The sequence below is a fragment of the Mauremys reevesii genome, linkage group 1, assembly GCF_016161935.1.
Source record: "Mauremys reevesii isolate NIE-2019 linkage group 1, ASM1616193v1, whole genome shotgun sequence".
Classification (NCBI taxonomy): domain Eukaryota; kingdom Metazoa; phylum Chordata; order Testudines; family Geoemydidae; genus Mauremys; species Mauremys reevesii.
The window spans coordinates 112,992,901-113,020,695 of record NC_052623.1 but is presented as its reverse complement, the minus strand read 5'-3'; the positions used below and the strand labels follow the sequence as shown (position 1 = coordinate 113,020,695).

General features: G+C 41.9%; 1 protein-coding gene and 1 long non-coding RNA gene across 7 annotated transcripts in view; one reads left to right on the top strand and one right to left on the bottom strand.

Annotated features, from left to right (window-relative positions):
* LOC120392230 overlaps positions 1 to 12,271 on the bottom strand; it is a 32,766-nt gene extending 20,495 nt beyond the window's left edge. For 2 of the 5 annotated variants that reach the window (XM_039516937.1, XM_039517074.1), the window contains exons 1-5: positions 12,063 to 12,195; positions 8,608 to 8,664; positions 5,957 to 6,064; positions 5,128 to 5,727; positions 1,821 to 1,904 (exon numbers count right to left, since the gene is read on the bottom strand). In XM_039516937.1, the coding sequence (XP_039372871.1) occupies positions 1,821 to 1,904; positions 5,128 to 5,727; positions 5,957 to 6,064; positions 8,608 to 8,664; positions 12,063 to 12,168 (955 nt within the window). In that variant the 5' untranslated portion in view covers positions 12,169 to 12,195. Of the gene's footprint in view, positions 1 to 1,820; positions 1,905 to 5,127; positions 5,728 to 5,956; positions 6,065 to 7,420; positions 7,934 to 8,607; positions 8,665 to 11,689; positions 11,777 to 12,062 lie in introns of those variants that run through there. The other 3 variants (XM_039517212.1, XM_039517010.1, XM_039517143.1) reach the window with 3 other exon arrangements.
* Positions 12,272 to 12,580: 309 nt separating this feature from the next.
* Positions 12,581 to 27,795, top strand: part of LOC120379848 — an 88,013-nt gene continuing 72,798 nt past the window's right edge. For both annotated transcript variants that reach the window (XR_005587618.1, XR_005587617.1), the window contains exon 1: positions 12,581 to 12,811. This is a non-coding gene — a long non-coding RNA (uncharacterized LOC120379848). The remainder of the gene's footprint in view (positions 12,812 to 27,795) is intronic.

The window sequence follows — 27,795 nt, the reverse complement described above, 5'->3', positions numbered from 1 at the left end:
TTCCATACTTTAATTGTAATTAACAGTATTTTTGCCAACCAAAACTGAGGATGAAAATATCTTTTGGAATGATTTAATTATGTAGCTAGTAAAGTGGGAGGTGCTATACAATGAGTAGATGCAAATGGATTTTAGGGCTTCTGCGAGAACACTCGGTGATAACAGAACTAAAAATGTAAATGGCTTCACCAATGCAATGGCTCAGTGGAAGAACATACTGTAGACAGAAATAAAAACAGGCTTGTTAGATTGGCAGCTTACAATGACGGAAGAACAAGCCACACTGGAGTGTGTCAGAGACACTCTGGTGCTGGCAGTCAGGATTTCTCAGTGCTAAGCATTCAGGCAAAACACTTTTCTACTTAGTTTTGAGAGTAATAGAACCATTAGTTGCCAGTAGCTCATAGGAAAGAAAATAAACCAGAATTTAAAAAGCATTGGTCATAATTTCTAGTGAGTCCAATTACCCTCATATTCCTTTCTTGGAGAGCTCAGTCAAAAGCTGGATTGTTCCTTATTAGAATATAAATATGTAAAATATATGGGGAATATGTTTAGGCCAAGATTTTCAAGGCTGTCCATTGGAACTGGATGTCCATTAGGTTGGGATTTGGCATCCTGAAGGAAGTGTTGTGACATCCACTACTATTGTAAAAATTGGATGAAAAATTAAACTTGCCTGTCATATCCCCTTCTCATTAAAAGGCCTCTAAAATGCATGAAAGAAAAGAAAAAAAAGGGGGGACGCAGCACAAGATGATAAAAACAATAAATTGCACTTCAGTTGTACAAACGCCCATTGGCCTGTGAAAGGTAAAACTGCCATTTAATCTTTAATTCAGCCTACTGTACCTCTGTACATATGGTGGGCAGCTTCCTACAGTAAACACAATGATGTTAGATAGGACTTAACGTTAGATTTCCTGGGTTACATTGGTATAACTTACAAACTTATCTTTACTTTTAACACCATGTACACTAATTGGATAATATATTGAGGTTGCTTCCTGGTTGAAGTAATAAAGGAATCCTAAACTAAATAAATGCCAAATGCAAATAAACTCTTCCCTGATTGACTGACACTTTTGATGCTGATGCCTCTCAGGAAAAGTAAGCTATATTAGCAATTTGCCTCTGTCTGCTACCACTGAGGTGGTGGTGGAAGCATCTCTATATTGCTATATATTTCATCACTGATCTCAGAAACAGGCTTCTCAGTCAACTATGATTACAGAGCAACAATGGAAGGAGGTGGTTCTGGAGGCAAAATTCCTGCCAATGAATGGGAAAATTGCTCTTCTTCATAACCAAATACAACAACATACCAGTATTTAAGAGAAACAAAAAGGGAGGCTTTAGAAGAACAGCTTCCAAATCTCTATCCTACACCCACTGTGGCAGCCCAGAAGATAGGTACTCTACTCAAATTGTAGTAACAGCTTTGTCACAAAAATTCCTTGTGTGACTTAATCATATCACTATAAAATTCCCAGAACAAACTTTAAGCTGCAATTAAGACTGAAAAAAACATATGTAGCTACAGGGGAAAATGCCATAAAAAGGAACATACAGGCTTTATGAATGACATCCCCTTCTCTGTCACCTCTGCAAAGTTTTATAATTTTGTGTCAAGTACAAGAAGTTTTTAATAGGCTTCCTGTAGCAGACTGATGATTAACTGAAAGTAGAACCAATTTTCACAGTTTCTATGGTGGGAAATATTTAGGGATGGAAAATGTTAAATAGTCAAGCTCTTCATGATACAATGTTTCTGAAGGGGGAAAACACATACAATTTTTTTAAAATATCTTTTTCCTAACCTGTTGGTTTGTTCTCTGTTGGATAAGTTTCTTCAGAAAATGCTGAATGACTACTTGTTTTTTTCATACTATTGGTTGTCAAATCTGTAAATGTACAATGTTTAATATTAAATTTTCTAAAATTGATTTGGTGAAAATGAAAATCAGTGCTATCATTTGGTTAATGTATTGGCTTTACATCAATAAAAAACATTTTGATTATCCAGGGATTAGACTTTTCAACAGGAAAATTCTGGTCATTCCCCTGTCCCCAAATCACATGGTCTACTATTGGAGCACTATCCTACTCAGAAAAGTGGAAAAACAGAGACAGAGTAAATTTCATTCACAATTGTTAATTCCAATGTACCAATCTACATCCTCAGCTGGTATAAACTGATGTGGCGCATCGGCTCCATTTTCAAAGACTTTACATGTGCGCTTTGCAACAGGAGTTCCAAAGCAGAATCAGATCTTCAGTGGCATCAACTGGAATTGAAGGGACTGAACACCTTCCAAGTTTTGGACCTAGCCAAGGAGATCAGCCTCCGCCAATAGGCAATACTGAAGGACACACTGAGCAGCAGCAAGTGCATGTGGTCTGTACACAAAGATTTGAGATTGTATAAAACTTCAGTTTTTACTGCTGTTGCTCCTATCCATTGCTTGCTCACTTCAATCAAGCAGCTCTCCAGCTACCAGTTGAGATTTATTAAATTAGGAATTCAATAGCTAAGAGATAAATTGAAGGAGGGGAGGTTTCAAAAGAGTGAAATACCTTTCTTGAAAGCTATGTTTCCTCGCTTCATAATTCTTCCTGCATCCCTCCCTTCAACATCATTATTATTGTTTTAGGCAGGGCTGATACCACTGCTTATTATTAAGGTTGCCTGACACTTCCTATTATTAGCTCCTATTTTAGTTGCTGATAACTTTGTGATACTTTAATTATTTGGGCTGATTATTTATTTATTTATTTGTTTGTTTTTAGGTTTCAGCCAAAATTGTTCAGCCATTTCAGAGAACAATGTAAAAAAAATTCTTGAGACTTTTTCTTTGAAATGCTGTATTACCCCCATATTTTGGAGTAGAGACTTGAAATCTGGCAGTGGGATGGCCTGTGTGTCAGGAATGTGCCTTTTGCTATCCCCAGGAAAATCCCCCCAAGTCTAATCACATCATAAGTCTTTGATAAACTGCAGTTTGCACATGCTCAGTAGAGACTTATATTTTAGCAGCTAAAATCTCTGAAGATTCAGTCTTCATTGAGTATGCTTATGCCTCTCACAGCTCCTAGTGCTGACCAGATTGTGCATCTGCCATCCACACAGAGCAATTTAGCATGCGGCAGCCCAGAGCTATGAGGGCTCAGAAGGACTCTCCCTGTAATTGCTGCTCCCAGTGGATCCCTGGCCTGGGGCTGGGCACTGAAACAGAGAGCAGGGAGACTGTCTCTCCTGTGCTGTCGAATACCCCACTGAACAGGCAACCCTTATTTTGGCATTTCCTATCTTTGCGTGCTTGACTTTACAGCTTTCATAATGTTTTTAATATAGTTGATAGTAGAAGACAGTTTCCACTATTGCTGCCAATAGAGAACTGCTTTCTTTAGATCGACCCCCCAGTTAAAGGCATCACTTTCATGATATCTCCATCATATTGCTTATATGGGAAAATCTGTTCTACAAATCTAGACCTTTTGGGTAATCTTACCCTTACCAAGCGTAACATTTTCTACTTACCAGTAAAAGGCACTTGATTTTGTACACTGTACAAGCTATTCAAAGTAAAATTATTTATTAGCACTGGAAAATCTTGTGCATTACTTGTTATATCAACTTTTTTAACTTTACCTAATTCTGAAACAAAATTGAAAGATTAAAAAAATACTATTTGGATTTATGTTCCTTTGTGGGAGAAATTTTACTTGATATTATAAATTTACAAAATAAACATCATACACTGCCACTAATCCAAACTCAAAAACTACAGTTGGAATCAAGATACGAGATACTATTATGAGCCTATGTATTCTATAATTCTACAGACATATGCTGTAGAATTCATACTCTACTCCAGAATTGTGCTTCAGCATTCAATCTTATATTAAAAAGAATAAAGTTTCTAGCATTTATAGTTGTAAAGAAAACCTTTCAAACATGAGGCAAGCATAAATGGTTGCAGCTCTATATCCTTGATTCTGCAGACAGCCTGAAATAGCAGCTCTGGAAAGTCTGAACAACTCTCATTCATCTGAATGGGGTGTTATCTCTGAAACATGATGGCAATTAAATATCAATATTAACTATTACAAGGGCTCTACCAAATTCATGGTCCATTTTAGTCAATTTCAGCACCAGGGAGTTTTAAAATTAATCAATTTCACATTCAGATATTTACATCTGCCAAAACCTCCAGTTTCCTCTGACAACGTGTACATTGCAGTTGTGGTTTAAATTCAGTGTGCTGCAGAATTTTCCTGCATTACAAATTTAGAGACAGAGGCCCAGATCCTCAAAGGTATTTGGGTGCATTGATTTCGATAGAAATTAGGTGAGTGTGGCACCTAAAGCTCTTTGAAGATCTGGACCAGAGTACATAGAATTTAATATCAAATTTAATAACGTGCAATATTACACTGATTGTATTATGTATGCAGTGCTGTCGTACATGGCTAACATGTACAACAGCACTGCAGTAACATAATACTAATACTGTTGTAGCCATGTTAGTTTCCCAGACCCTAAGAAGAGCTCTGTGTAGCTCGAAAGATTGTCTGTCTCACCAAGAGAAGTTGGTCCAATAAAAGATATTACCTCAACCACCTTGTCTCACTGATTGGACTACTCATTTTCAAATTTAATTTAGTAAAAGCTTCAAATTTTAAATGTATCTGAAGTTGATCTCCAGTATGCTGCACAGGTGATTTGCTGAATCATCAAACTTTTCATGGAGTACACATGTCCTTGGGTATTATTGTTTGTATTGAATATTTTTATTGCAGTAGCAACTAGAAGACCCAGTCAAAGCTTACTACTCCCTTTGTGCTAGTTCTCTTCACACACATAATGAAAAGATAGTCCCTGACCTAAAGAATTTACAATCTAAATACTTTACTGAGAACCACTTGCATTCAGTGATCATTTACTCATGAGTAGTCCCATTAAAATCAGTGAGACTGTATATCTGAGTAATTACTCACCAATGTGAGTAAGGAGTTTGCAATCTGTCTTTAAATATTATTATGGTAAAAATCATTTTATTTTGTAACAATGTAGCTTTTCACAGAGAATTAATGTTTTATTGAAAAGAGAAAAGAATTTCATACCTGCTATAAGAAGTTTTTTCCTGTTGCTACCTGTGGAGTTTCTTTCCATATTTCCAGCCTCAATTTTTGCAAGACTTTTTCCTCTTACTTTTGTATTATTCTGTATTTTCTTATCCAGCGAACTGTTTACTGTCACTTGCAAAACATCATCTTGTACTACTACTGAATTTATTTTATTTTGTTGGTCAATAATATTGCTGGCGACAATATGCACCTCAGGATTCGCTCTTGAATTTTTTAAATTGTAAATATCAATCTGAGTTTGGCTTGAATTATCATTGGAATGGAATCTTATAGTAATATTAGTTCTTGTTAATCTGTCTTTGTTATTACCAGTATTTTTATCTTGCTCCAAATCAGGAAACAACATCCTTTTCTTTTTACCCTCTTCTTTTTCTTCATTATCCACTTTCTTATATTTTGTCTGAGTGTCCAAAAGTATATTTGGGAAAATCTTCTGCAGCTTGTTAATAATCAGCATTGAAGAACTGTTAGAAACCTGAGCTGCTTCTGTTGTCACACTGTTAGAAGATAGCTTCTCTTGCACATCAATGTGCACTCCACTTGGTAATAACTGTGTTTTTACAGATGGCCCTGAAACTATATAATTGCACATATTAAAATCATAATTCTGTATGTGCACACAATAGGTGTGAAATTCAGATGGCTAGCACAAGGCCTGTGCACTATTTAAGTTTCACTTAAGCTCAATTTTTTTAAAGTTGAAGTGGGATGTAAGTAATGCACAGACTTTGTGCTGGCCCTCAGCACAGGGATGAATTCTATCCTAAGAGGATAGATAAGAAATTTAAAAACTGGGAATACTTGCCTTTTACGTCTGTCATATTCATGGGTGTGCTTAACACTTCATCTTGTTTTTCTGAAAGTTTATGTTCATGCATCATATGCTTCTGGTGCAGAACTTGGATCCGATGATCTAAAATAAAATAGGTGAATGACTACTTGTGAAAGGGAAAAAAAAAAGGCTAATATCTACAGTATTTTAAACTGTTTTGAAAGTGTCAAATACTATAGTAAATTGTAAATGAGAATTACTGACCATAAAATATTGCTTCTCATTTTTAACAATGAAATATATTTCTAATCCAGGAGAGAAGAAAAATAACCCCAAAACTTTTATATAAAAGGATTTAATAAGAAAAACAATGTACATGGGAGGAAGGTGTGGATTATCAAGGACTTTAAAGAAACTGAGAAGGTGAGTCCTTACGTCAAGAGTAACCTCATCAAAATGAAATGTAAACTGAGGTGAAAAACTAACGTATGTCATTAACCGTGTACTAGTTTCCTGCATTTATTGCCTCTATAGAACTGAACTCTTGGAGCTGTGCACCACACACACAGAATATGCACACATTCCCCCAGATGTATAATTACATTGAGACTCCCTAACTCTGGCACTGCACTTACAACCTCCTTAAAACCATCCCATTACCTCCCTTCTGGAATCACAACCGCAAGGTTGAGTAACACTGATCTAGATGAGTTGATGTACTGCCTGGAAGACCTCTGCATACCCCTGGTTGAGAACAACTGGTTTAGAGTGTCAATTACAAGACTATGGTCTACTTCCAGCTCCAGGCTGAGTACTAGACAGTAAACAGCTAAAAAGCACTTCTCAGGAGAAGAAGGAGAGCCAGTTGTCAGTGAGCTCTGATAGGGAGACTCGCTAACAAGACTTGTCTACACTTACAATGCTGCACTGGTACAGCTGCATGGCTCTAGTACTTAGTGAAGACACTACCTACGCCGACGGTAGGCAGCTATGTGGATGGGAGAAGCCCTATGCGAGGGGTTAGGTCGGTATAACTGTGTTGCTCAGGGGATTTTCCACATCCCTGACTGATGTAGTTATATAGACGTAAGTTTGTAGTGTAGACCAGAGCACAGGCTCTGTAGCGGTGTTTGAAGGAGCTGGGCCTTCCCAGATTCAGGAAAAAATAGCCTTAAGGAAAAGCAGGCATGCATATAATCTGGTTTATTGTTTTTAAGGTGTATTTTCTCTCAACTGCCTTTGTTCTAATAACTAATACTTTGCTTGAAGAAGGCTGTTTGGTCTCTGATTAACATTGTCATTGCTTCCAGACGGAACAGAACTGCAGGCACTAAGTCAGACCTGCTGAGTCAACCATGATTAGTACCAGGGAGCTGTCATCCAGGGCCCAGCTTGAGAGTGGGAGAATTATATGATTCCACCCCAGGCAGGGGATGACGAGAGGCCCGAGAGGTTGGAATGCTCGAAGAGACAAGGAGGTGTCAGAGGTGCTGTTACCTGGGAACTGTGACAGGGTGAAAGCAGGCACTGTGTGAATCTGTGACATTAAGATTTTCATCAAACTCCAGCTATTGTTAAGTGAGTGAATGTAGTTTTCTCCTTCATAAAATTACTCCCACAGATGAAGTTAACATCTGGTATGACACACACTTTCACTCTGAAGATGACAGAAGAATGGAAAATGGAAGAGGGACTGAAGAAGCATTTTCCCAAAGTGGGCATCTGAGCTAGGCCTTGAATCTATACAATTATATTGAGTGGAGGTATGCACAGAGCTCCAATTGAGAATTTTAGAAACTGCTGTGGTCTGGCTGACTGTTTGGTAGTGAGCCCAGTGGTCTTGAGACCTTTTGCCTTTTTGGTATTTGGACACCAACTTCTTTATAACAAGCATTAATACATTCTGTATTCTATTTAGACAGCCTCTGAGCTAAGATATTCCCCTGCTGCCCTTTCTGCCTAGGTAAAGAAAAGCCAAGGCGGTTTTCCAAAACACTTAGTTCTTCAGTACAAAAATCTCAGAGCCTGTTACATATTCAGATTGTAAACGACAGCAGTCTCTGAAGAGAGATGAAGTCTAAGGGAAAAATAACAAGAGAGAAATAAAATGGTTGAAATTCCCCCTCCCCCACAAGAACTACTACTAGTAGGTTTGTCTACACTGTGGCTGGGAGGTGTAATTTCCGCTTGGGTAGGCCTGCACTTGAGCTAGCACAATGAAAACAGTAGTATGACTGCAGTGGCATCGGTGGCAGCTCAGGCTCACTGCCCAAGTACAGCCATGGCTGAGATCATAAGTATATACTCGGGCAGCTAACCTGAGCCACTGCCTATGCCACTGTGGCCACACTGCTGTTTTTAGTGCACTAGCTTGAGCAGAGCTAGCGGTGTACCTCTATCTACCTGAGCTGGAATTATACCTTTGTCTATGTTGTAGAAGTGCCCAACATTACAAGAAGCAGCAAAATGATTAAAAACACTTTAAATTGTTGCCAGATCTATTACGGATATTTTATTTTGTGGATTGTCTTGACCCATTTTTATGTCATTATTAAAATCTTTAGCTGAGTGCTCTTCTGTGATGGATTTAGAGTTTAAGCATAACATAAGACATAACATTCTAGACTGCATGCACATAGTAATTAATAAATATTGTAAATGCAGATAAAATAAATGCTACTTACTGAGTAACTTAATCATTGATTTAATTTTATTTTTGGAAAGGACTGGACCTTGTGCATCTGAAAATGAAACATTTTACAATAAGAATCTATTATCTGAATCATAAATATAGTTAAGATTTTATTTCCAAAATATAACTAGTCATGCTAAATCCCTTGCCACGGTATTTATTACACTGTCATACACCAAGCAATAAGGATCTGTTCCTTCAATGAAGTCAATGTGACAGCTCCATAATCCCTTGTGTTAGCAGGTGGTGTGCTCAATCCAATGGGAATGCTGTGGTGCTTCTAGGTGCCAAAAGCAACAGCTCTGGCAAACTGAGGGGCAGCGGCCATTTCCATTGCTTTATTATTTAAACAATATAAGAATTCCAAAGGCTGTAGTGATGATAAATCTCCATAAATAAACTACTTTCCACATTATTTCTCAGAAGCCAATATAACTCCCTTTTACTACAATTACAGAATATCTTTCATCAGTTCCCTGTAAATACTCATTGATATTTGCATATATATAAAGTTTCTAGAGCTAGCAGTCCAGAAAAGGGAAGCGGTGCATATTTAATCCTGCAGGCATTTTATTGTAGCTAAACATCTTATATAATTGTGTTATCTGTTGTTGTGGTTAATTCATATGTAACCAATGTGTGATGAACAGATTTAAGTTGAAGGTAAAAGTATAGTCATATGCAGGATAGTATTATAGCAGTATAGGATTGATAAGCATATATTATTAGTAAAAATGTGTTAGGTATATAAGTAAGGAAAAGCTGTAAATAAAGCATGGCTTACAGGCTGACACCTGTCAAATTTCAGCTTAGCCATATCAAGCTTTAGGCCTGAAAGAAGCTGACATGACTATTGACCCAAGGGTAACCCTATACCAGGAAAGTTATAAGATTATTGTAAAAGATGTATTAATGGGTGATGTTCAAGAAAATATGCCACAATGTGCCCATCACTACCGCAAGATGCCTGATTGTAAGGGAAACTCTGCAATGACAGCAAGTTATCATTGGGACATGTTGATAAAAATGTTAATGAAGATAAGGAGAGCTAAGAGGATAGTCTATGAAAAGGAGGCACCACAACATTAATGGGGTGTGGAAGTCCAGATAAGGGAAAAGGAGTTGGAACCCTCATGCACATGCATAAGGGTTATGACTGTAACACAGAATAAAAGGGGTTCCCCAACATGAATAAAGGAGGAAGAATCCAACAGGAAGGAGATCCTCCACAAATGACCACCTGCTGAGAGATACCCATCTCTATGGTACCCCTGGGGATGTGAGTATAAAATCTTTGATGTTAGATGTTTTGTGGTTTATTTCTATCTCTGTGTTATGTCTTAGTAATTGTGGTTTTGTTCATGTGCTTAACGAAATTGTTAATAAAAGGACAATTGATAACTTGAGAATGTTGTTGTGCTCATTACTATTGTTCCTCGTATGCTCCTAGAGTCTCCAAACCTAATGATATTTCTAATGGTAATTCTCACCCTGCTATTTCAGGGGGCGTGAACCTTTGGCACAGGTCACTGTGGTTTAAGATACCATTGGTAATCTTATCTATATTATAAAGGCTATATTACTCAGGCAAAACTCCCACTGAAAAAACTGGGCCCTTAAGAGTTTGACATAACCACCTACCATACCCATTATGAACACCACAATATATTCAAGAAGTATATACAAGAATCTAAAGTTCCAACTCTAAACCAATGACAAAGCTGATTTTGAAATGGTTTTAATGATAGACAATCTGCATACCAATTGACTCATTTACGCACATGATGGCTTAGAACAATACCAGAAAAATATGTAAAAAGGTCTGTAATGGTGTATGACAATTGCTTCCAAGTATGCTGACCTTTGGTAAATGAAACAAACAAAAAGTACAGTACTCTTTTGATGAGACATTAATGAATGATTAAGAATAGATACAGCTGCATCATATGAGCCCTTGTTAAAAATATTCTTTTCACTTTGTGTCTGTCCCATAATTATAATAGCGATATTGTGTGAAGCAGGCAGTAAGCATATGCAGTAAAATATTTATATTTTTACAATAGCTATATGGTATTTAACAGTGCATTATGGAATGCAGTTATTTTAGTACTTTTCCTGCTGCCATTATTTATTGGCGGACCTTAATACTTGAAATATATTGTTCGCTGCTAGTGAATTACTGTAATAAATCACATAATTTCCAATATTCATACTCTTTTGATATTGCACACAACTTCCAGAGGCCTAGTTTTCCTCTTTCCTTCTTGAATATTCACATAAATTTTGAAGAAACTGGTATCATAGAGTAAACAGCATGAATAATCACATGGAATAGTTTGGAAATATCAGTGAAAAAGAACAGCAGAGAAAATCTTGTTGGGAATTAAATTTACATTTTTTGAGAGAACTACAAAAACGGTACGATTTTATTTTAGTAGTGTACTGTGTGAACACTTGCAAAACACCCCTGGAATGTAACTAGGAATTTGAGCAGGGTTTCTATTTAGGCATTCTATTTCTCCCATAAAGAGCCGTTAGGATAAACAAAACGCAAATGTCCTGCCTGTTGTTGTTCTCGTGGATATGTCTACACTGCAGTCAGGATGTGTGACTACAGCCCATGTAGACATACCTGGGCTAGCATTAATCTAACTAGCCCAGGTACCAACAGCAACAAAGCTGCCTCAGCAGGGGCTGTACAAACCCACCTAGAACCTGGAAACATACTCGGGTGGCTATCCTGTGCTGACATCTGTGCTGCAGAGGTGTCACTGCTACTGTTACCTGGGCTAGCTAGAGCAAAGCTAACTCTGGTATCTATACATGCTGCAATCACAGCTCCACAGTGTGGCCATGCCTGCATTATTACACTAGAAGCCAGGGGCCACCATTGAGACTGAGGGCTTTTTATTGTGCTAGAGGCTGCACAAAACCCCTGGAGGAAACAATCCCTGGCCCACCGAATTTACAGTCTCAGTCAGAGTTTACTTCTTCACACTTCCATGCCCCGCCTTGCTCGCTCTTTAAGGAGAGGATCCCCCAGGAAGAGAGGGGAGTCTCAACACTCTGCCCACCTGAAGGGGCTGCATTAGCCAGGCCCCCCGTTTGTATCAAGTGAACCCACTGCATCATCTGCCCCCGCTCTGTGCTGCGCTGGAGGTGAAGCCCTGAGGGGGGAGACGCAGCAGGCAGCAGCAGCCCTGGCAAGGGGCCTATCGGCACCTGTGGTCTGGGGGCGCGCTGAGCGCCAGGCCGGCCTGCCTCTAGGGGGAGCTGCCGCGCCTCCCTGTGGAAAGCCGGGCCTTGCAGGGCGGAGCCGCTGGGGGAGCTGCTCCCCGCCAGGCTCAGCCCCCCGTCTGTGTTCGTGGGGCGGCGGCTCAGCACCCTGCGGTGCCCGGGAGCAGCCCGGGGTGGGGCTCCCACGCGGGGCCAGGGGCGGCTCCCTACCTGGGCCAGGGTCCCCCGGGGGGCCCGCCTGCGTGTCGCCCCCGCACAGGGAGCAGAGGAGGAGGAGCAGGGAGGCGGGAGCCGCAGCCGCTCCGGCCCGCACCATGCTCACCGCGGCGCCCCCGACCTCCCTGCCCCGCGGCGGGGCTCGGTGTCCAGGACACGGCGCGGCACAGAACGCGGGGCCCTCTGTGACCTCACCCGCCCGGGACAATAGCACCGGGTCGTGCGGGGCCCGCGTGTGAAGCCCTTTCCTGGCTCCGCTGGCGCGGGGGGGCCGGGAGGGCAGGGCTGGGGGGCGCCCCCGGCGCTCTGCGCTCCGGGCAACGACAGCCTCCTAAGGGCGCCGCCAGCCCCCGCGCAGGGAGGCGGGGGCCGGCTCTGCCCTGGTGCGCGCGGGCCAGGGAGAGCGGGCAGGCTGACTGCGGGGCTTGGGGGGGCAGAGCCTGGCAGCGGGACACCTCCCCTTAGTAGGGGGCTGGGGTTGGGGGTTGGAAAGGCGGCTGCCCCCACTGACAAGCAATGGACGGGGCTGTGAAACATGAGGCGATTAAAAGCGTCCGAGGGCGCCGTGCCCAGTCGGCGGAGCTGCGTGGGGCCCTCGCGTTCGCTTTCCCCGCTGGACGGGTGCCAGAGGGTGAGGGCTGCAGCCCCCGCTTGTCTGTGCTAGCGCGGCCCTGAAAAACTAAACTCGCTTGGGCGGGTCTGCAGCAATGAATCAGCCCCTGGCCTCTCTGGCCAGCGCTGAGGTACAAATCAGAAAGCACAGAAGTATTTCAGTTTTAGAAATGCCCTGTCAGATCTAAGCAGAAAGGCCAGGTGTGCCAAGTGCCTAAAGCTGATGGGGTAAAAAGGACGTTTTATTATCAAAATCCTAGAGATTAGATTGTAACCCTCTTTGGGCAATTGACCACTTTGTCCTATGCATTTATACAATGTCCAGCAAGCAGATTAGATCAGACTGGACCCTGATCTTATTACAGTGCAAATAGGAATAGTACATGACCTAAAGGATGATGCTTGTAAACAATATCCTGTCAAAAGCTCTGACTGTGCCACTACGCTTATAAATTTCCTTAATTTAGTCAGACAGTAAATTAACCACCTTCTAGGTATAGTATTTCAGTCTGCTACTATAGTAGTTGTTTGAATAAGTGAGTACATTTGATGGGCACACAATATGTATTTGCATTCAAAGGCATAATTAGTGTATTGCAATAGCACTAAATTATTGTTTTTTGTTGCTTATTACAAAATGAAATGAGAATAAATGGGCACTGGAAGTCTGGAACTTTTTACTGTTACAAGCTTTTACATAAAATGGTCCAAATTCATCCCAGCTGTCTTGAACTACATTGTGCAGTTAAGGCTAGGATGAATTTGACCCAGTATCTTGACTGATCTTGTCCAGATCCAATTGGCACTCACAGAACTTTTTCCTTTGTTTTTAATGGAAGAGACGCCAACCTGATTCCATTGTTTTCTTCCCTGTTTTGTGCACAAACTTAATCAGTGATTGTGTTGGCACTAGGCATGTGCACACTTCTAGCAATATTAGAACGTGTAATGTTGTTTTTCTTTGTTTTTTGTGGAGGGGAAAGAGGATGGAAGGAAGAGGACATTAGAAGGAACAGAATTAAGTTTAAATTGCTACAGGGCAGAAAGAAAAATGTGGGGATTTGCTCCTCCCATCTTTATTAATGTCAAACAATTAACTTAAAAGCAGCAAAGAGTCCTGTGGCACCTTATAGACTAACAGATGTTTTGGAGCATGAGCTTTCGTGGGTGAATACTTCATCGGAGCTCATGCTCCAAAACGTCTGGTAGTCTATAAGGTGCCACAGGACTCTTTGCTGCTTTTACAGATCCAGACTAATACGGCTACCCCTCTGATAATTAACTTAAAGTGTTTGTTGGTCTTGATCTCAGACACGTCTCACCACCACATTGCATAGATACAGATTGTAGTAGTAGGCATCTTTCAGTCTTGAGAGACCATGGGTCTGTGGCCCTGAGAGAGAAAGAATTTTACTCAGTTGGTTTTATGGCAGCCAAGAAAGTGGCTGAAGAAACGCACTCAAGAGAGACAATCTCTGCCTCATCTGTCACATTTAAAGGTGATGTCTTGACTCTTTGGGCTCTGCCTTCTGTGAGCTCTTTTCTCCTCTGCGAAGCTGGACTGCTTCCTCTCATAACTCTGGAGACCTTTGTTAAGCTCTTGTTTCCAAAGGCTGTGGTCCTGAGTGTGATCTTCCCATTTGTCCACATCCATGTCCATTTCTTTGAGGTCTCACTTGCACACATCCTTGAAATGCAATTTGGGACATTCTTTGGGTCTTTTTCCAGATGCCAATTTGCCATAGAGGATGTCCTTTGGGATGCGCCCATCATTCATTCAGCACACATGCCCAAGCCAGTGGAGGCATCTCTGTCTGAGGAGTGTTTGCATGCTGGGCATGCTGGCCCGTTTGAGCACCTGTGTTGATGACTCTTTCTCTCCAGGAGATTCCAAAGATTCGATGAAGGCAAGGCATATGAAAGCTGTTGAGCCTCTTTTCCTGATGAGAGTATAAGGTCCATGTCTCACTCCCATACAAAAATGTGTTGATAACACATGCACAATACACACAGATCTTTGTGAGTTCTGTCAGTTTATTTTGCCATACCCTCTTGTTCAGTCTAGACATTGTTGTGGTGGCTTTTCCAGTGTGGATGCTGAGTTTTGTTTCAAGTGAAAAGTTGACTGCTATAGTGGGCCCTAGGTATGTGAACTCGTTCACCAATTCAAGTTCATAGTTGTTGATCTTGATGGAGGGTGCTTCCTCAACTCCTTGGCACATTATGTTAGTCTTTTATAGGCTTATAGTAAACCCAAAGTCTTGGCAGCCTTTGGAAAAACTGTCCATTAGGCTTTGAAGATGAGTTTCTGTGTGGGTTGTCACTGCTACATCATCAGCAAAGAGGAGGTGTTGGATAAGGGCCTCTCGAGTCCTGGTTTTAGATCCGAGTCTTGCAAGATTGAACAACTTTCCATCAGATCTTGTGTTCAAGTAGATTCCCTCAATTCAGGAACCAAAAGCTTGTTTCAGTAGCAGGGAGAAGAAGATCCCAAATAGAGTTGGGGCAAGTACACAACCTTGCTTAACTCTGCTATGATTCTGGAAAGCCTCAAACACTGACCCGTCGTATTGGATTGTGCCGTACATGCTTTCATGGAAGGATCGAATCATGCTTAAGAGCTTGGGGGAATATCCAGTCTTTTCTAGGAGTATGAATAGTCCACTTCTGCTGACAAAGTCAAAAGCCTTTCTGAGATCGATGAAGGCTATGTAGAGGGGCTTTTTTTACATTCTCTGTATTTCTCTTGTAGTCATCTCAGCAAGACGACCATGTTGATAGTAGACCTTTCAGCTTGAAGCCGCACTGTGATTCAGGATAGTGTCTGTCTGCAAGGGTCTGAAGTCTGTTCAGGACAACTCGGGCAAAGGCTTTGCCCATAATACTAAGAAGGGAAATGCCATGATAGTTGTTACAGTCGCTCCTGTCACCCTTGTTTTTATAGAAGATGATGATATTGGCATCTCTCATTTCTTGTGGTACTTCGCCTTCTTTCCAGCACAGGCAGAGCAACTTGTGAAGATGTTGCAGTAGAATAGGTTTTCCGCATTTTATGACCTCAGACGATATACAGTCTTTTCCGGGGGGCTTTCCATTGGGGACTCCATCTATGGCAAGGCTAAGCTCCTTGAAAGTCGGTTTATCATCAAGTTGGTTCATAACAGGCAGGCTTTTGATGGCATTGATGGCTGCGTCCGTAACAATATTTTCATGAGAGTAAAGCTAGAGTAGTAGATACAGATATAACAGACATAGGTTAAGAAAATATAATCTCCTCTTTGTTCAGTTTAATTGGTATTTCTGATTTCACACCAGGATTTTTACAGGACATTAGAGCAAGTTGGTAATTTAAAAATTAATCTATTTTGACTAGCTTTTCCAGAATACTGATCTTGAACCACTTGAGTAAGTGTCAAAACAATGTAATTTGAACAGTGGAGAATTTTTAACCTACCTGCAGTTGAAACAATGGCTCTTTGCTAGACCTGATTAGGAGATCATTCAACAGCACCAAACTCAAAATCTGAACAAAGGTCTCAGAGTTATCATAAGATGGGCAGACCCCAAAGACAAATCACTGAGTTATATGTAGGGCTTCTGGGTTTTGCGGGGTTATTAATTTCATTTCTGAGGTCTTTTGTTAGCAATTTTTGAGTTTTAGGTAGATGTGAAAAAAACAGGTTTTTGGGGGTTCTTTGTACTGCATATACTATTGTAATGAATAATGTACATCATATACATTACTCATAAGAGTAGTATATACTGTTATGAGTAATCTATACAGTTCCCTAGTGCACTTTAACAGTACTGTTTTCAAACAGTACATTAGGGAACCTTTAGGGCTCACCAGCAGGGTCTATATGCACCAATTAATGTGCAATATGTGAGTGTGCTTTAGAAATCACCCCCCGGTAGTCCACATTACTGCTCCATGTAGACAAATTCATAGATGCAAGTGACCATTTCCAATTTTTTTCCAGTGTTTATTGCATAAATACCAATTTCATTTTTTGTATCAGTGTTTATCAGTTAAAACCTAAAACCAGATGCCCTAGTTATAGTACACAGTGGACATTTGAATTACTTAACAATTATTGAGGGTATGTGATAAATGAAGGGGGAGGGAGTAGCTCCCTTTTTTTAGCCAGTAGCTGTAAAATCCCTTTTAGTAGCTGTTCTCTAATTGCTCTATCTGTAAAGGGTTAAAATGTCTCACTTCTATGCATAGGTAAAAGGAAGTGAATGGGCACTTGGCCAAAAGAGCTAAGGCAAGGCTAGAACTTTTTAAAATTGGGGGGAAAACTTCCCCTTGGTCTGTCTGTTTGCTTCTCTCTGGAGAGAGGAAACAGAGCAGCTATGCTGTAAGAAGCTTTGGTCTAGATATGCAAAATCATCAGTATCATACCTAGAAACTACTCATTTGAAACCCCAGATATGTAAGTAGATCAGGAAATGTCTAGGAAGACGCGATTAGGTTTATCTCTTTTTGTTTCTTTATGGCTTGTGGACTCCTCTGTGCTAACCCCAGATGCTTTTGTTTTGCTTGTAACCTTTAAGCTGGACCTCAAGAAAACTATTCTTGATGCTTAATCCTTGTAGCTGGTTGGGTTTTTTTGGTTTGTTTTTTGTGTTTTTTTTTTTAATCTAGCAAATGCCTAAGTTTCCAGATATATTTTCTTTTTTTATTAATAAAATTTATCTTTTTTAAGAACAGAATTGGATTTTTGTGTCTTAAGAGGCTTGTGCACATGTGTAATTAGCTGGTGGCAACAGCTGATTTTTTTTTCTTTCTCAATTCTTCCCCGGAGGGGTGTGTGAAAGGGCTTGTAGGGTACCCCACAGGAAGGAATTCCTGAGTGTGCCTTCCTGGGTTTTCAAAGGGTTTCTGCACTTGAGTGGTGGCAGCATATACCCATCCAAGGTCAGAGAGAAGCTGTAACCTTGAGAGGTTTAATACCAGCCTGGAGTGGCCAGTATTAATTTTTAGAATCCTTGTGGGCCCCCACTGTCTGCACTCGAAGTGCCAGAGTGGGGAATCAGCCTTGACAGGGTATCAGAACAGTTATACTTTCTAACATTATTACTGCTAATTTCCTAGTGAGCTTTTAAGTGGAAGTTAGTCACATACTTTCTTTTTAGGTCATTGATTATTAATAAATTCAACCCAAACAGCATTTAGCAAAATGGAGTCCTGGTCCACGACTAAGGTTCCTAGGTACTACAATAACACAAATAAATAAAAATAATAATCTAGTAGCTGGAGAGAAATAGGTGACACACACACACTGGACCTCATTGCTCTGAATGTGTGTACCTGAAGAGAGGAGGAGTGGGACCTCTAAGCACTAAGGAGAGGGTGGAGAGTAAAGATAATTAGGAATGGGCCAACACCTAAACAAATATTTTGCCTCATTTTTTAATAAGGGTAGTGAAGACCTTAGGTTTAGAGGCAGGGTAGCTAATGGGTATGAGGATATGGAAATAGAAATTACCACAGCCAATGTGGAAGTCAAATAGCTTAATGGGACTAAATTGGGGGCACCAGATAATCCAAGAATGTTAAAGGAACTGGCACATGAAATTGGAAGCCCAATAGCAAGGATTTTTAATGAATCTGTAAATTTGGGTTATACTCTATGATTGGAGAATTGCTAATATAGTACCTATTTTGAAGAAAGGGAGAAAAGTGATCCAGGCAACTACAGATCTGTCAGTTTGACCTCAGTTGTATGCAAAGTCTCGGAACAAATTTTGAAAGAGAAAGTAGTTAAGGACATAGATGTAAATGGTGATTGGGATAAAATACAACATGGTTTTACAAAAGGTAGATCTTGCCAGATCAACCTGTTCGTCTTCTTTGAGAAAATAACTGATTTTTTTAGACAAAGATAATGAATAGCTCTAATCTACCTAGATTTCAGTAAAGCATTTTATGCAGTTCCACATGGGAAATTATTAGTTAAATTGGAAAAGATGGGGATTAATATGAGAATTGAAAGGTGGATAAGGAACTGGTTAAAGGGGAGGCTGCAACAGGTCATACTGAAAGGTGAACTGTCAAGCTGGAGGGAGGTTACTTATCAAGTTCCTCAGGGATTGGTCTTGAGGCCAACCTTATTTAACATTTTTATTAACGACCTTGGCACAAAAAGTTGGAATGTGCTAATAAAATCTGTGGATGACACAAAGTTGGGAGGTATTGCCAATCTGAGGAGGATGAGAATATCATACAAGAAGATCTGGATGATGTTGAAAACTGGAGTAGCAGAAATGGAATGAAATGTAGTAGTGCAAAGTGCAAGATCATGCACTTAGGGACTAACAGCAAGATTTTGTTTCCATAAACTGAAAACTTATAAGTTGGAAGTGACAGAGGAGGAGACAATCTAAGGTGTATTGGTTAATCACCGGATGACTGAGCTGCCAATGTGATGTGGCTGTGAAAAAAGGCTAATGCAGTCCTAGGATGCATCAGGTGAGGTATTTTCAGTAGAGACAGGGAAGTGTTAGTACTGTTGCACAAGGCACTGGTGAGACTTCATCTGGAATACTGTGTGCAGTTCTGGTCTGTCATGTTTAAGAAAGATCATTTCAAACTGGAACTGGTGCAGAGAAGGGCTACTAGGATGATGTGAGGAATGGAAAACCTACCTGATGAGAGAAGACTCAAAGAGCTTGGCTTGTTTAGCCTAACCCTGTGGTTCTCAACCACAGAGCTTCCCTCAACCCCTCCCACAGACCCCTATGCTCAGTGCCCCAGCCCTCACCCAGAGACCCCTCCACAGAGTGGGGCCAGGAGTGGAGCCCTGGTATGGGGCCGGGCAGCTCCGACCCTGCCATTTGGAGCTGGGTAGCCCCTACCCTGACCCCAGACCCTGCTGTGCTGGGCAGCAGAGCAGCTTGGACCCCGCTGCACCGGGTGGCAGGGCAGCCAGAACCGGGCAGCATTTAGCACACAGCTGGACCACAGCTGAGTGCTAATTGGGCCGCATGCGGCCTGCAGGCCGTGAGTTGAGGACCACTGGCCTAACCAAATGAAGGCTGAGGGGAGATAGGATTGCTCTCTATAAATACATCAGAGAGATAAATACCAGGGAGAAAGAGGAGTTATTTAAGTTAAACGCTAATGAAGACACAAGAACAAATGGATATAAACTGACCATCAACAAGTTTAGGCTTGAAATTAGACAAAGATTTCTAACCATCAGAGGAGTGAAGTTCTGAAACAGCCTTCCAAGGGGAGCAGTGGGGGCAAAAAACCTAGCTGGCTTCAAGACTTTTCTTGATAAGTTTATAGAGGGGATGGTCTGGTGAAACTGCCTACAGTGGCATCTGTTAGCCACAAGTATCTCCAACAGCTAGTGATGGGACATTAGATGGGAGGGCTCTGAGTTACTACAGAGAATTGTTCCCCAGGTGTCTAGCTGGTAGGTCTTGGGAACATGCATAGGGTCTAACTGATCACCATATTTGGGGTCAGGAAGGAATTTCCCCCCAGGTCAGATAAACAGCGACCCTGGGAGTTTTTCACCTTCTTCTGCAGCAGTGGTACCCAAACTTTTCCTCTCACCGCCCCCTTACCAGTAATGGAATCTGTCTGTGCCCCCACTCCATTACCGCACAGCCCAGGCTTTCTCAGCAGAGGAACTTGGGCTGACAGCAGAGTTGGGGACAGAACTGGGGCTCAGGCTAGAGGCAGAGCTGGCCTAGGAGCAGACTGGAGCTGGGTGGCGCTCCCTCCCTGGCCCCATGCAGGCTGGCCCGGGCCCCACTGCGTGCCCTCCCCCCGGAATGTTCCTCCGCATTCCCCTAGGGAGGTACGCCCCATGGTTTGGGGACCATTGATATGCAGCATGGAGCACTTGTGGGTTTAAACTAGTGTAAATGGTGGATTCCCTGGAACTTTCAGTCTTTAAATCATGATGTGAGGACTTCAGTAACTCAGCCAAAGGTTAGGGGTCTATTACAGGAGTGGGCGGGTGAGGTTCTGTGGCCTGCAATGTGCAGGAGGTCAGACTAGATGATCATGATTGTCCCTTCTGACCAGAGATTTTATGAGTCTATGTTTCTCACCCCCCTCTCCCACTATTATGATTTTGGGACTTATTACCGCTATAATTTAAACACAGAGATACTTAATCCTGAATTACTGACAGTACCAGCAAAGGAATACGTTATAATCCTTTGGTTGATAAAAGATAACCCATCAATAACAACGTGGTTTAAAAATCATTAGAAATACAAGAAATGGAATGTTTCCATTCTGTGGCATGCTTGGTGTGCACACAGCTCCCTCTATGGCAGTTCCACTTCTGCCCAGCCCACAGAGGGTAAATGCTGGTCTTTACTGGTGTAGAGTGCCTGGCACAGGCCCTTTGTACCCAGATGGATTTCATTCTCAAGACAGTATATTAATAGTATTTTTATTATAATTGTAAAACATTGATGTATTTTTGCAATAACATTTAAATAAATTCAAATGTATTTGTTTATTTTGTTAGTTGTAAACATTTTACTTCCTGTTTTGTTCTGAAGCCTTCAAGCAGCTTTCTGAGCAATGTGATGAATTTACAGATGTGAAGGAAATAATTTCAAACCTGAAAGATACCTTTGAGCATCAGGGCTGCTGGGGGCGGGGGGGAAGTGGGGCAATTTGAATATAGTATTCTATAGTATTGCAACTTTTTTTTATGGAAGGGGCCCCTGACATTGCTTTGCTCAGACCCCCTGAATCCTCTGGGCAGCCCTGTTGAGCATCTCTGCCAAGAAGCTCCACATTTGCACTGAAGTCCAGAGCTGCATGTGAAGATCCCCAGGCAGATTTATTATCATAGTGAATTAGGCAGTGAGAAACTTGTTTTTAGTCTTTAGTGCCAAACACACTTTCTTTTTCAATACCCATTTCTTGATATTTTTATTTTATTTACATAATCCAGATAAATTACCACAGGAAGTCACTCAGGCCAATAATTTAACAAGATTAAAAAAGGGAGTGGATATTTCTATAGAGATCAAGAATATCCACAGTCGTCATAATTATAACTAAGACTGTGAGTTTGTCACGGAAGTCATGGATTCCGTGACGTCCGTGAGTTCTGCAGCAGCCAGTGCGGCTGGCTCTGGGGCTGCCCGAGTATCTCAGGCAGCCCGTAGGCCAGTCGCACTGGCTGCTGCTGGGGCATTCTTGAGCCACCGTGACTCCCTCGCTCAGCAGCAGCAAGAGCAGTTTGAGTGTGGGGGGAGGCTCAGTGTTGCGATGCAGGAGGGGGCTCTGGGTGTGCCTTACCTTGAGGGGACTCCCCAGAAGTGGCAACGTGTCCCTCCCTCAGCTCCTAGCTCTGTGCGCTGCTTCCAACCTGGCTAGTGGGAACTGCGGAGCTGGCAGTGCTCAGAGGTAGGAGCTTAGGGAGGGATATGTTGCTGCTTCTGAGAAGCTGGGTAGGGACCCTGCCAGCCCCGCCAACCTCTGGCCCCAGCACCAGTGAGGGTGCCAGTCTGCTCCCACTCGAGCACCCAAGGCACCCCTCAGACCGCCCTCTCTGAGCACTCAGCCCCCCCTCTGAGCATCTGTGGCCCCTGTGCACCCGCAGAGCCCCCTGGGCCGCCGTCCACTCAGCACCCGCAGTGCCACCTGAACCACTCCCCCCAGCACCCACGGCACTCCCAAGATTTAGTCAGGGGTATAGTACAAGTCATGGACAGGTCACAGGCCATGAATTTTTGTTTTCTGCCCGTGACCTGTCCATGACTTTTACTAAAAATACCTGTGACTAAAATGTAGCCTTAATTATAACAGAAATTTTGAAAAAGATATTAAATGTCAGGCTTCAGGGTTTAAGATAATTTAACTCTTAGAGATCAGGATGAGACCTAATGTGGTGGGCAGATTGTCTCACATCTGCCTGTCAGTTTCAGGGTAACTGCATCTGTATTCTCCCTTCCATGGTTACCAAGGGTACCTACCTTAGGCTTCTGGCTCCCAGTTGACACCTTTCTTGGGTGCAGACCCGTGTCGCATTCACTTCTGACTAGGACTTTAAAGCTTCACAGCTCCCTGCCTTACACTGTGATAGCCCCAGGAAGCCAGTCTGCCTAAACAGGTCAACATCTGCACGTTGTACTTGTAGTTACAAGTTACCCCCGGCTCTTTCTAAACAAGCACATTTATTCTTAAGAAACAAGCGTTAGGTATAAAGGAGAGATTGTATTGGGAGTGACAGGCAGGTAGTTCAGCTGAGTGAGAAAAGACATCTGAGGAGGTAGGGGACAAAGTAGCTCTTCTGCTGAACATCAGCATCAAGAGTCCTGTTTTCCTTTTGTTGACTAGTGTGCCCATTAGGCCCAAACAAGCGAGTGAGGGCTGGCACTTCCTGTCCGAGTATCACAGAAATGCCCTTTAGAAGGCTGTCCTGTCACAAGCTAGTAAATACTCTCAATTAGTGGGACTTTATATCTTTAATTAGTCTAGGTAGACATGATGAGGGAAGAGTTGTGATTCAAGGTCATGTGAAGATTTAATTGTTGCCTTCCTGAACATCCTTCAGGAGGGAGAGGTGATTAAGACTCAAATTCCTTTTAGGATGGCAATGGGTGAATTAGTGCCAAAGGCACCCATCTCTTTTCCTTATTGATTGCCTGTATATTATACAGAGCTCCCAGGCCTAGATACTTAGAGATTTCAGTGAAATATATTTTTCTGAGATTGGGGGATGTCTATATGCTGCAGTTTGGATTTTTATTATTTCTATATAGGTTTTACTTCTTGTATTTTCCCCCTACTTGCTTTTAAAAAGCCTCTTTATGAAACCCGAATATACCCTCCTTCGGGTTTGCCAAAGGAATGTGTTTGTTCCATATTTCTTATTTTCAAACCTTCATTACAAATTTTCAGTTTTATTTCACTTTGAGCATGTGTGAAGGCTGTGTCTACACTACAGCGGCACGGCTACACTGCTGCAGCTGTGCCACTGTAACGCCGTAGTGTAGACACTTCCTACATTGGCGGAAGAGGTTTTTCCGTTGCTGTAGTGAATTCACTTCTCTGAGGTGGATTCTGTCAACCTAGCCACATCAGCACTGGTGTTAGGTTGACCTCACTACTTTGGTTTGGTTTCACAGCCCTGAGTGATGTGGTTAAGGTCAATCTAATTTATAAGTGTAGACCAGCCCTAAGGCCAATACATAGACTTGCAATTTGGTCTATATACTGTACATATAATGTAATCAGTTGTTTTAAAACAAAAATTATGTTGACTATTATAATGTGAACTGTTTTCCTAATGAAAAGAATCAAAGGAATGTAATTGGAGAAGTGTACAACAGTGGTTAATATGAGACTACTTGCAAAGAGATATTACAACTTATAATCTTCTTTTATGGGTTTATGTTGTTAGTGTTTAATCAGGCATGTGAATGTATTCAGGTGTTAAACCATTCTATTAGCTACGAAAATTGCACTATTATTTACCGAGCTCTTTGTGATATATTGTTGTTGGCTTTTTTAGTTTGTTGCTTGTCTCTCCACAGTCTGTTTAATTGTCCTTTTTACTTTTGTCTTTTCTCATAAAATGTAAGTAGGATAGATTAGCCATGTCAAAAATCGCATAGTTTTTTCATCTGTTGTACAAATTAATCTTATTTCCTTTCTTGTTTTACTGAAAAGAGGTGGGAGTACAAGGAGGTGCTATGCTCCTTTCAGCTTTCATCAACTTCTCTAAAGACAGGTAATAGTAGCACCTCTAGTCTCGGTGGTTCTACCTCTAGAAACCCTCAGAATGTTTAGCAGTAGAAGTGGAGAGACGTGTTAGACAAAATATTGTGTGTTTTGTGGCCCTTTGCAGCCATTTGATGATGCTATGCTCTCCTTTAGTGGGAAATTTCTTATGAAGTACAGTTCCTGCTGCTGCTCTCAAGCAATTTTTGACAGAAACTCAGGAAGAAGAGCTATAGAAAGTTACAAATGTTGTCAATTTAAATGTAAAGACAGAAGAATATAGTCTTGGGGTATGTCCACACTGCAGTTAGACACCCACGGCTGGCCTTTGCTAGCTGTCTCAGGCTTGCTGGGCTTGGGCTAAGGGACCATTTAATTGCAGTGTAGATGTTTGAGCTTGGGCAGGAGCCTGAGCTCTGAGAGCCTCCCACATGCAGGGTCCCAGTGCCTGGGCTCCAGCCTTAGCCCAAATGTCTACACCGCAATCAAACAGACCCATAGCTCTGGCCCCAGGGCCAGCTGCGAGTGTCTAATTGCAGTGTAGACATACCCTTAATGGTCTGAGTACAGGACTTGGGCCCCGATTCAAGAAAGCATGTAAGCAATGGGGTCAATGGAAATTAGGCACATGCTTAAAATTAATTGTGCATTCCTGAATAGCGATGGATTAAAGGCTGTTCTGAGTTCATAGATTCTAAGGCCAGAAGGGACCATTGTGGTCACATAGTCTGACCTCCTGCATAACACAGGTCATAGAACTTCCCCAAAATAATTTGTGGAGCCTGTCTTTTAGAGAAACATCCAAACTTGATATAAAACTTGTAAATGATGGAGAACCCACCACAATCTCAGTATATAGTTCAAATATTTAATTACTCTCACCATTAAGAATGTACATCTTGTTTCCAGTCTGAATTTGTCTAGCTTCAACTTCCAGCCATTGGAACACTTCTACCTTTCTCTGCTGCATTGAAGAGCCTATTATTAAATACTTGTTACCAATGTAGATACTTATAGACTGTAATCAAGTCATCCCTTAACTTTCTCTTTAGTAAACTAAATAGATTGAGCTCCTTCAGTCTCTCACTATACAGCAGGTTTTCTAATCCTTTAATCCTTCTTGTAGCTCTTCTCTGAACCCTCTCCAATTTATCAACATCCGTCTTGAACTGTTGACACCGGAACTGTACACACTATTCCACCAGTGGTCACACAAATGCCAAATACAGAGGTAAAATAACCACCCTACTCCTACTTGAGATTTACCTGTTTATGCATCTGCGTTAGGGTGTTTGGAGGGAGGGGGAAGCCCACCGGTTAGTGTACCTATCTTCCAACCCATTGCTTCTCTGACCAGGTGGAAGAGGTGCCTGCCTTAGGCTGGGAATCTTCTGACCTTCACCTGCATCTGGGCATCAGCCTGTAAGAGAGTGTGGTAGGGGTACCTCGACCCTCCCACTCCACCAGGTCCCAGCCCAGGGCTCTGTGGGAAGCAACACTGGCAGGATCCTCCACAGAGTCTAAATCTGCTGCTCTGGGCTACTTCCTACTCATGTCCCTTCATTTTAGTGTGTGGCCCCAATAGTCCAACTAGTCTGTAGTGGATTGCTTGGAGTAGCTTCCCCTTGTGGACCATTTTTAGTATCCTGCCTCAGCCTCTGGTCTGTCTAGGTGGGGAGGATGTCAGGTTGGAGGGGCCTAGCCCTACGATGTCCTCAAATAGTAAAGTTAATTCGCTGCTGGGTGTGTCTCAGTCTCCTCAACAGTCTCTCTTGGTGTGCTTCTCCCTCGGCAGCTGTCCCAGCTCTCAGGGTTGTAGTGAAGCTCCCCTTATGTAGGTAGAGAGGCAGAGCTACCTCCTGCCCCTTTGCCATTCAGCCTTGAACTGAGCAAGGTTTGCTCTTTTTCTTCCCTCACCAGGTGTGGCATTGGCTGCAGGTATAGCAGGGCTAGCTGGGCCCACAGGCTCTCTTTAACCCCTTTTCTGCTGGTGGGAGGTTTCTTTGCTCCATCACATCATCCTATTAGTTCTTTTGGCCAAAGTATCACACTAGGCTCCCGTATGCAGCTGATTGTTCAACAGCGACCCCAAAATCTTTTTCAGAGTCACAGCTTCCCAGGATAGACTCCCCCATCCTGTAAATAGGACCTGCACTCTTTGTCCTCAGATATATACATTTACAATTAGCCATTTTAAAATACAGATTGTTTGCTTGCGCCCAATTTGCCAAGTGATCTAGATCAGTGGTTCTCAAAGCCGGTCCGTCGCTTGTTCAGGGAAAGCCCCTGGCGGGCCGGGCCGGTTCGTTTACCTGCCTTGTCCGCCGCTCCAGGCCAATGGGGGCTGCGGGAAGCGGTGTGGGCTGAGGCATGTGCTGATCATTCTGAATCAGTGACCTGTCGTCTTCATTATTTACCACTCCCCCCAATTTTTGTGTCATCTGCAAACTTTATCAGTGATGATTTTATGTTTTCTTTCAGGTCATTGATAAAGATGTTAAATAGTATAGGACCAAGAACCGATCCCCTTGGGACCTCATTGGAAACACACCCACTCAATGACTAGTCCCTGTTTTCAGTTACATTTTGAGACCTATCAGTTAGTCAGTTTTTAATCCATTTAATGTGCATTGTGTTAATTTTAGATCATTCTAGTTTTTAAATCAAAATGTCATGCAGTATCAAATCAAATGCTGTAGAGAAGTCTGTATATTACCTCAACACTATTACTTTTATCAACCAAACATGTAGTCTCGTCAAGAAAGGATATCAAGTTAGTTTAACAGGATCTATTTTCCTGTGTTGTTTGACATTAATTACATATCCCTCTTTAATTGTTAATCGAGGCCCACATCAGTTGCTCCATTATCTTACCCAGGATCTATGTCAGGCTAGCAAGCCTAAAATTACCCAGGTCTTCCCATTTACTCTTTTTAAAAATTGGCACAACATTAACTTTCTTTTAGTCTCCTGGAACATTCTCAGTGCTCCAAGACTTATTGAAAAATCAATATTAATGATCCAGCATTCTCCTTAGCCAGCTCTTTTAAAACTCTTGGATGCAAGTTATCTGGACCTGCTAATTTAAAAATGTCTGACTTTTGTAGCTTCTGTTTGACTTTCTGCAGACATACGAGTGGAATGGAAAGAGTGTTATCATCCCTTATAAGTTTGCATCATCTGATTTTTTTTCCTCAAATACAGAACAGAAATATTGAACACCTCTCCCTTTTCTGCAGTACTATTGATTATTCGATCATTTCCATCTTGTAATAGACCAGTACCATTATCGCGTTTCTTTTTATTCCTAATATATTAAAAAATCTTTTTCTTATAGTCCTTATCTCTGCTGGCTGTAGATTTCTCCTTGTGTCTCTTGGCTTCCCATATAAATTTTCTGAA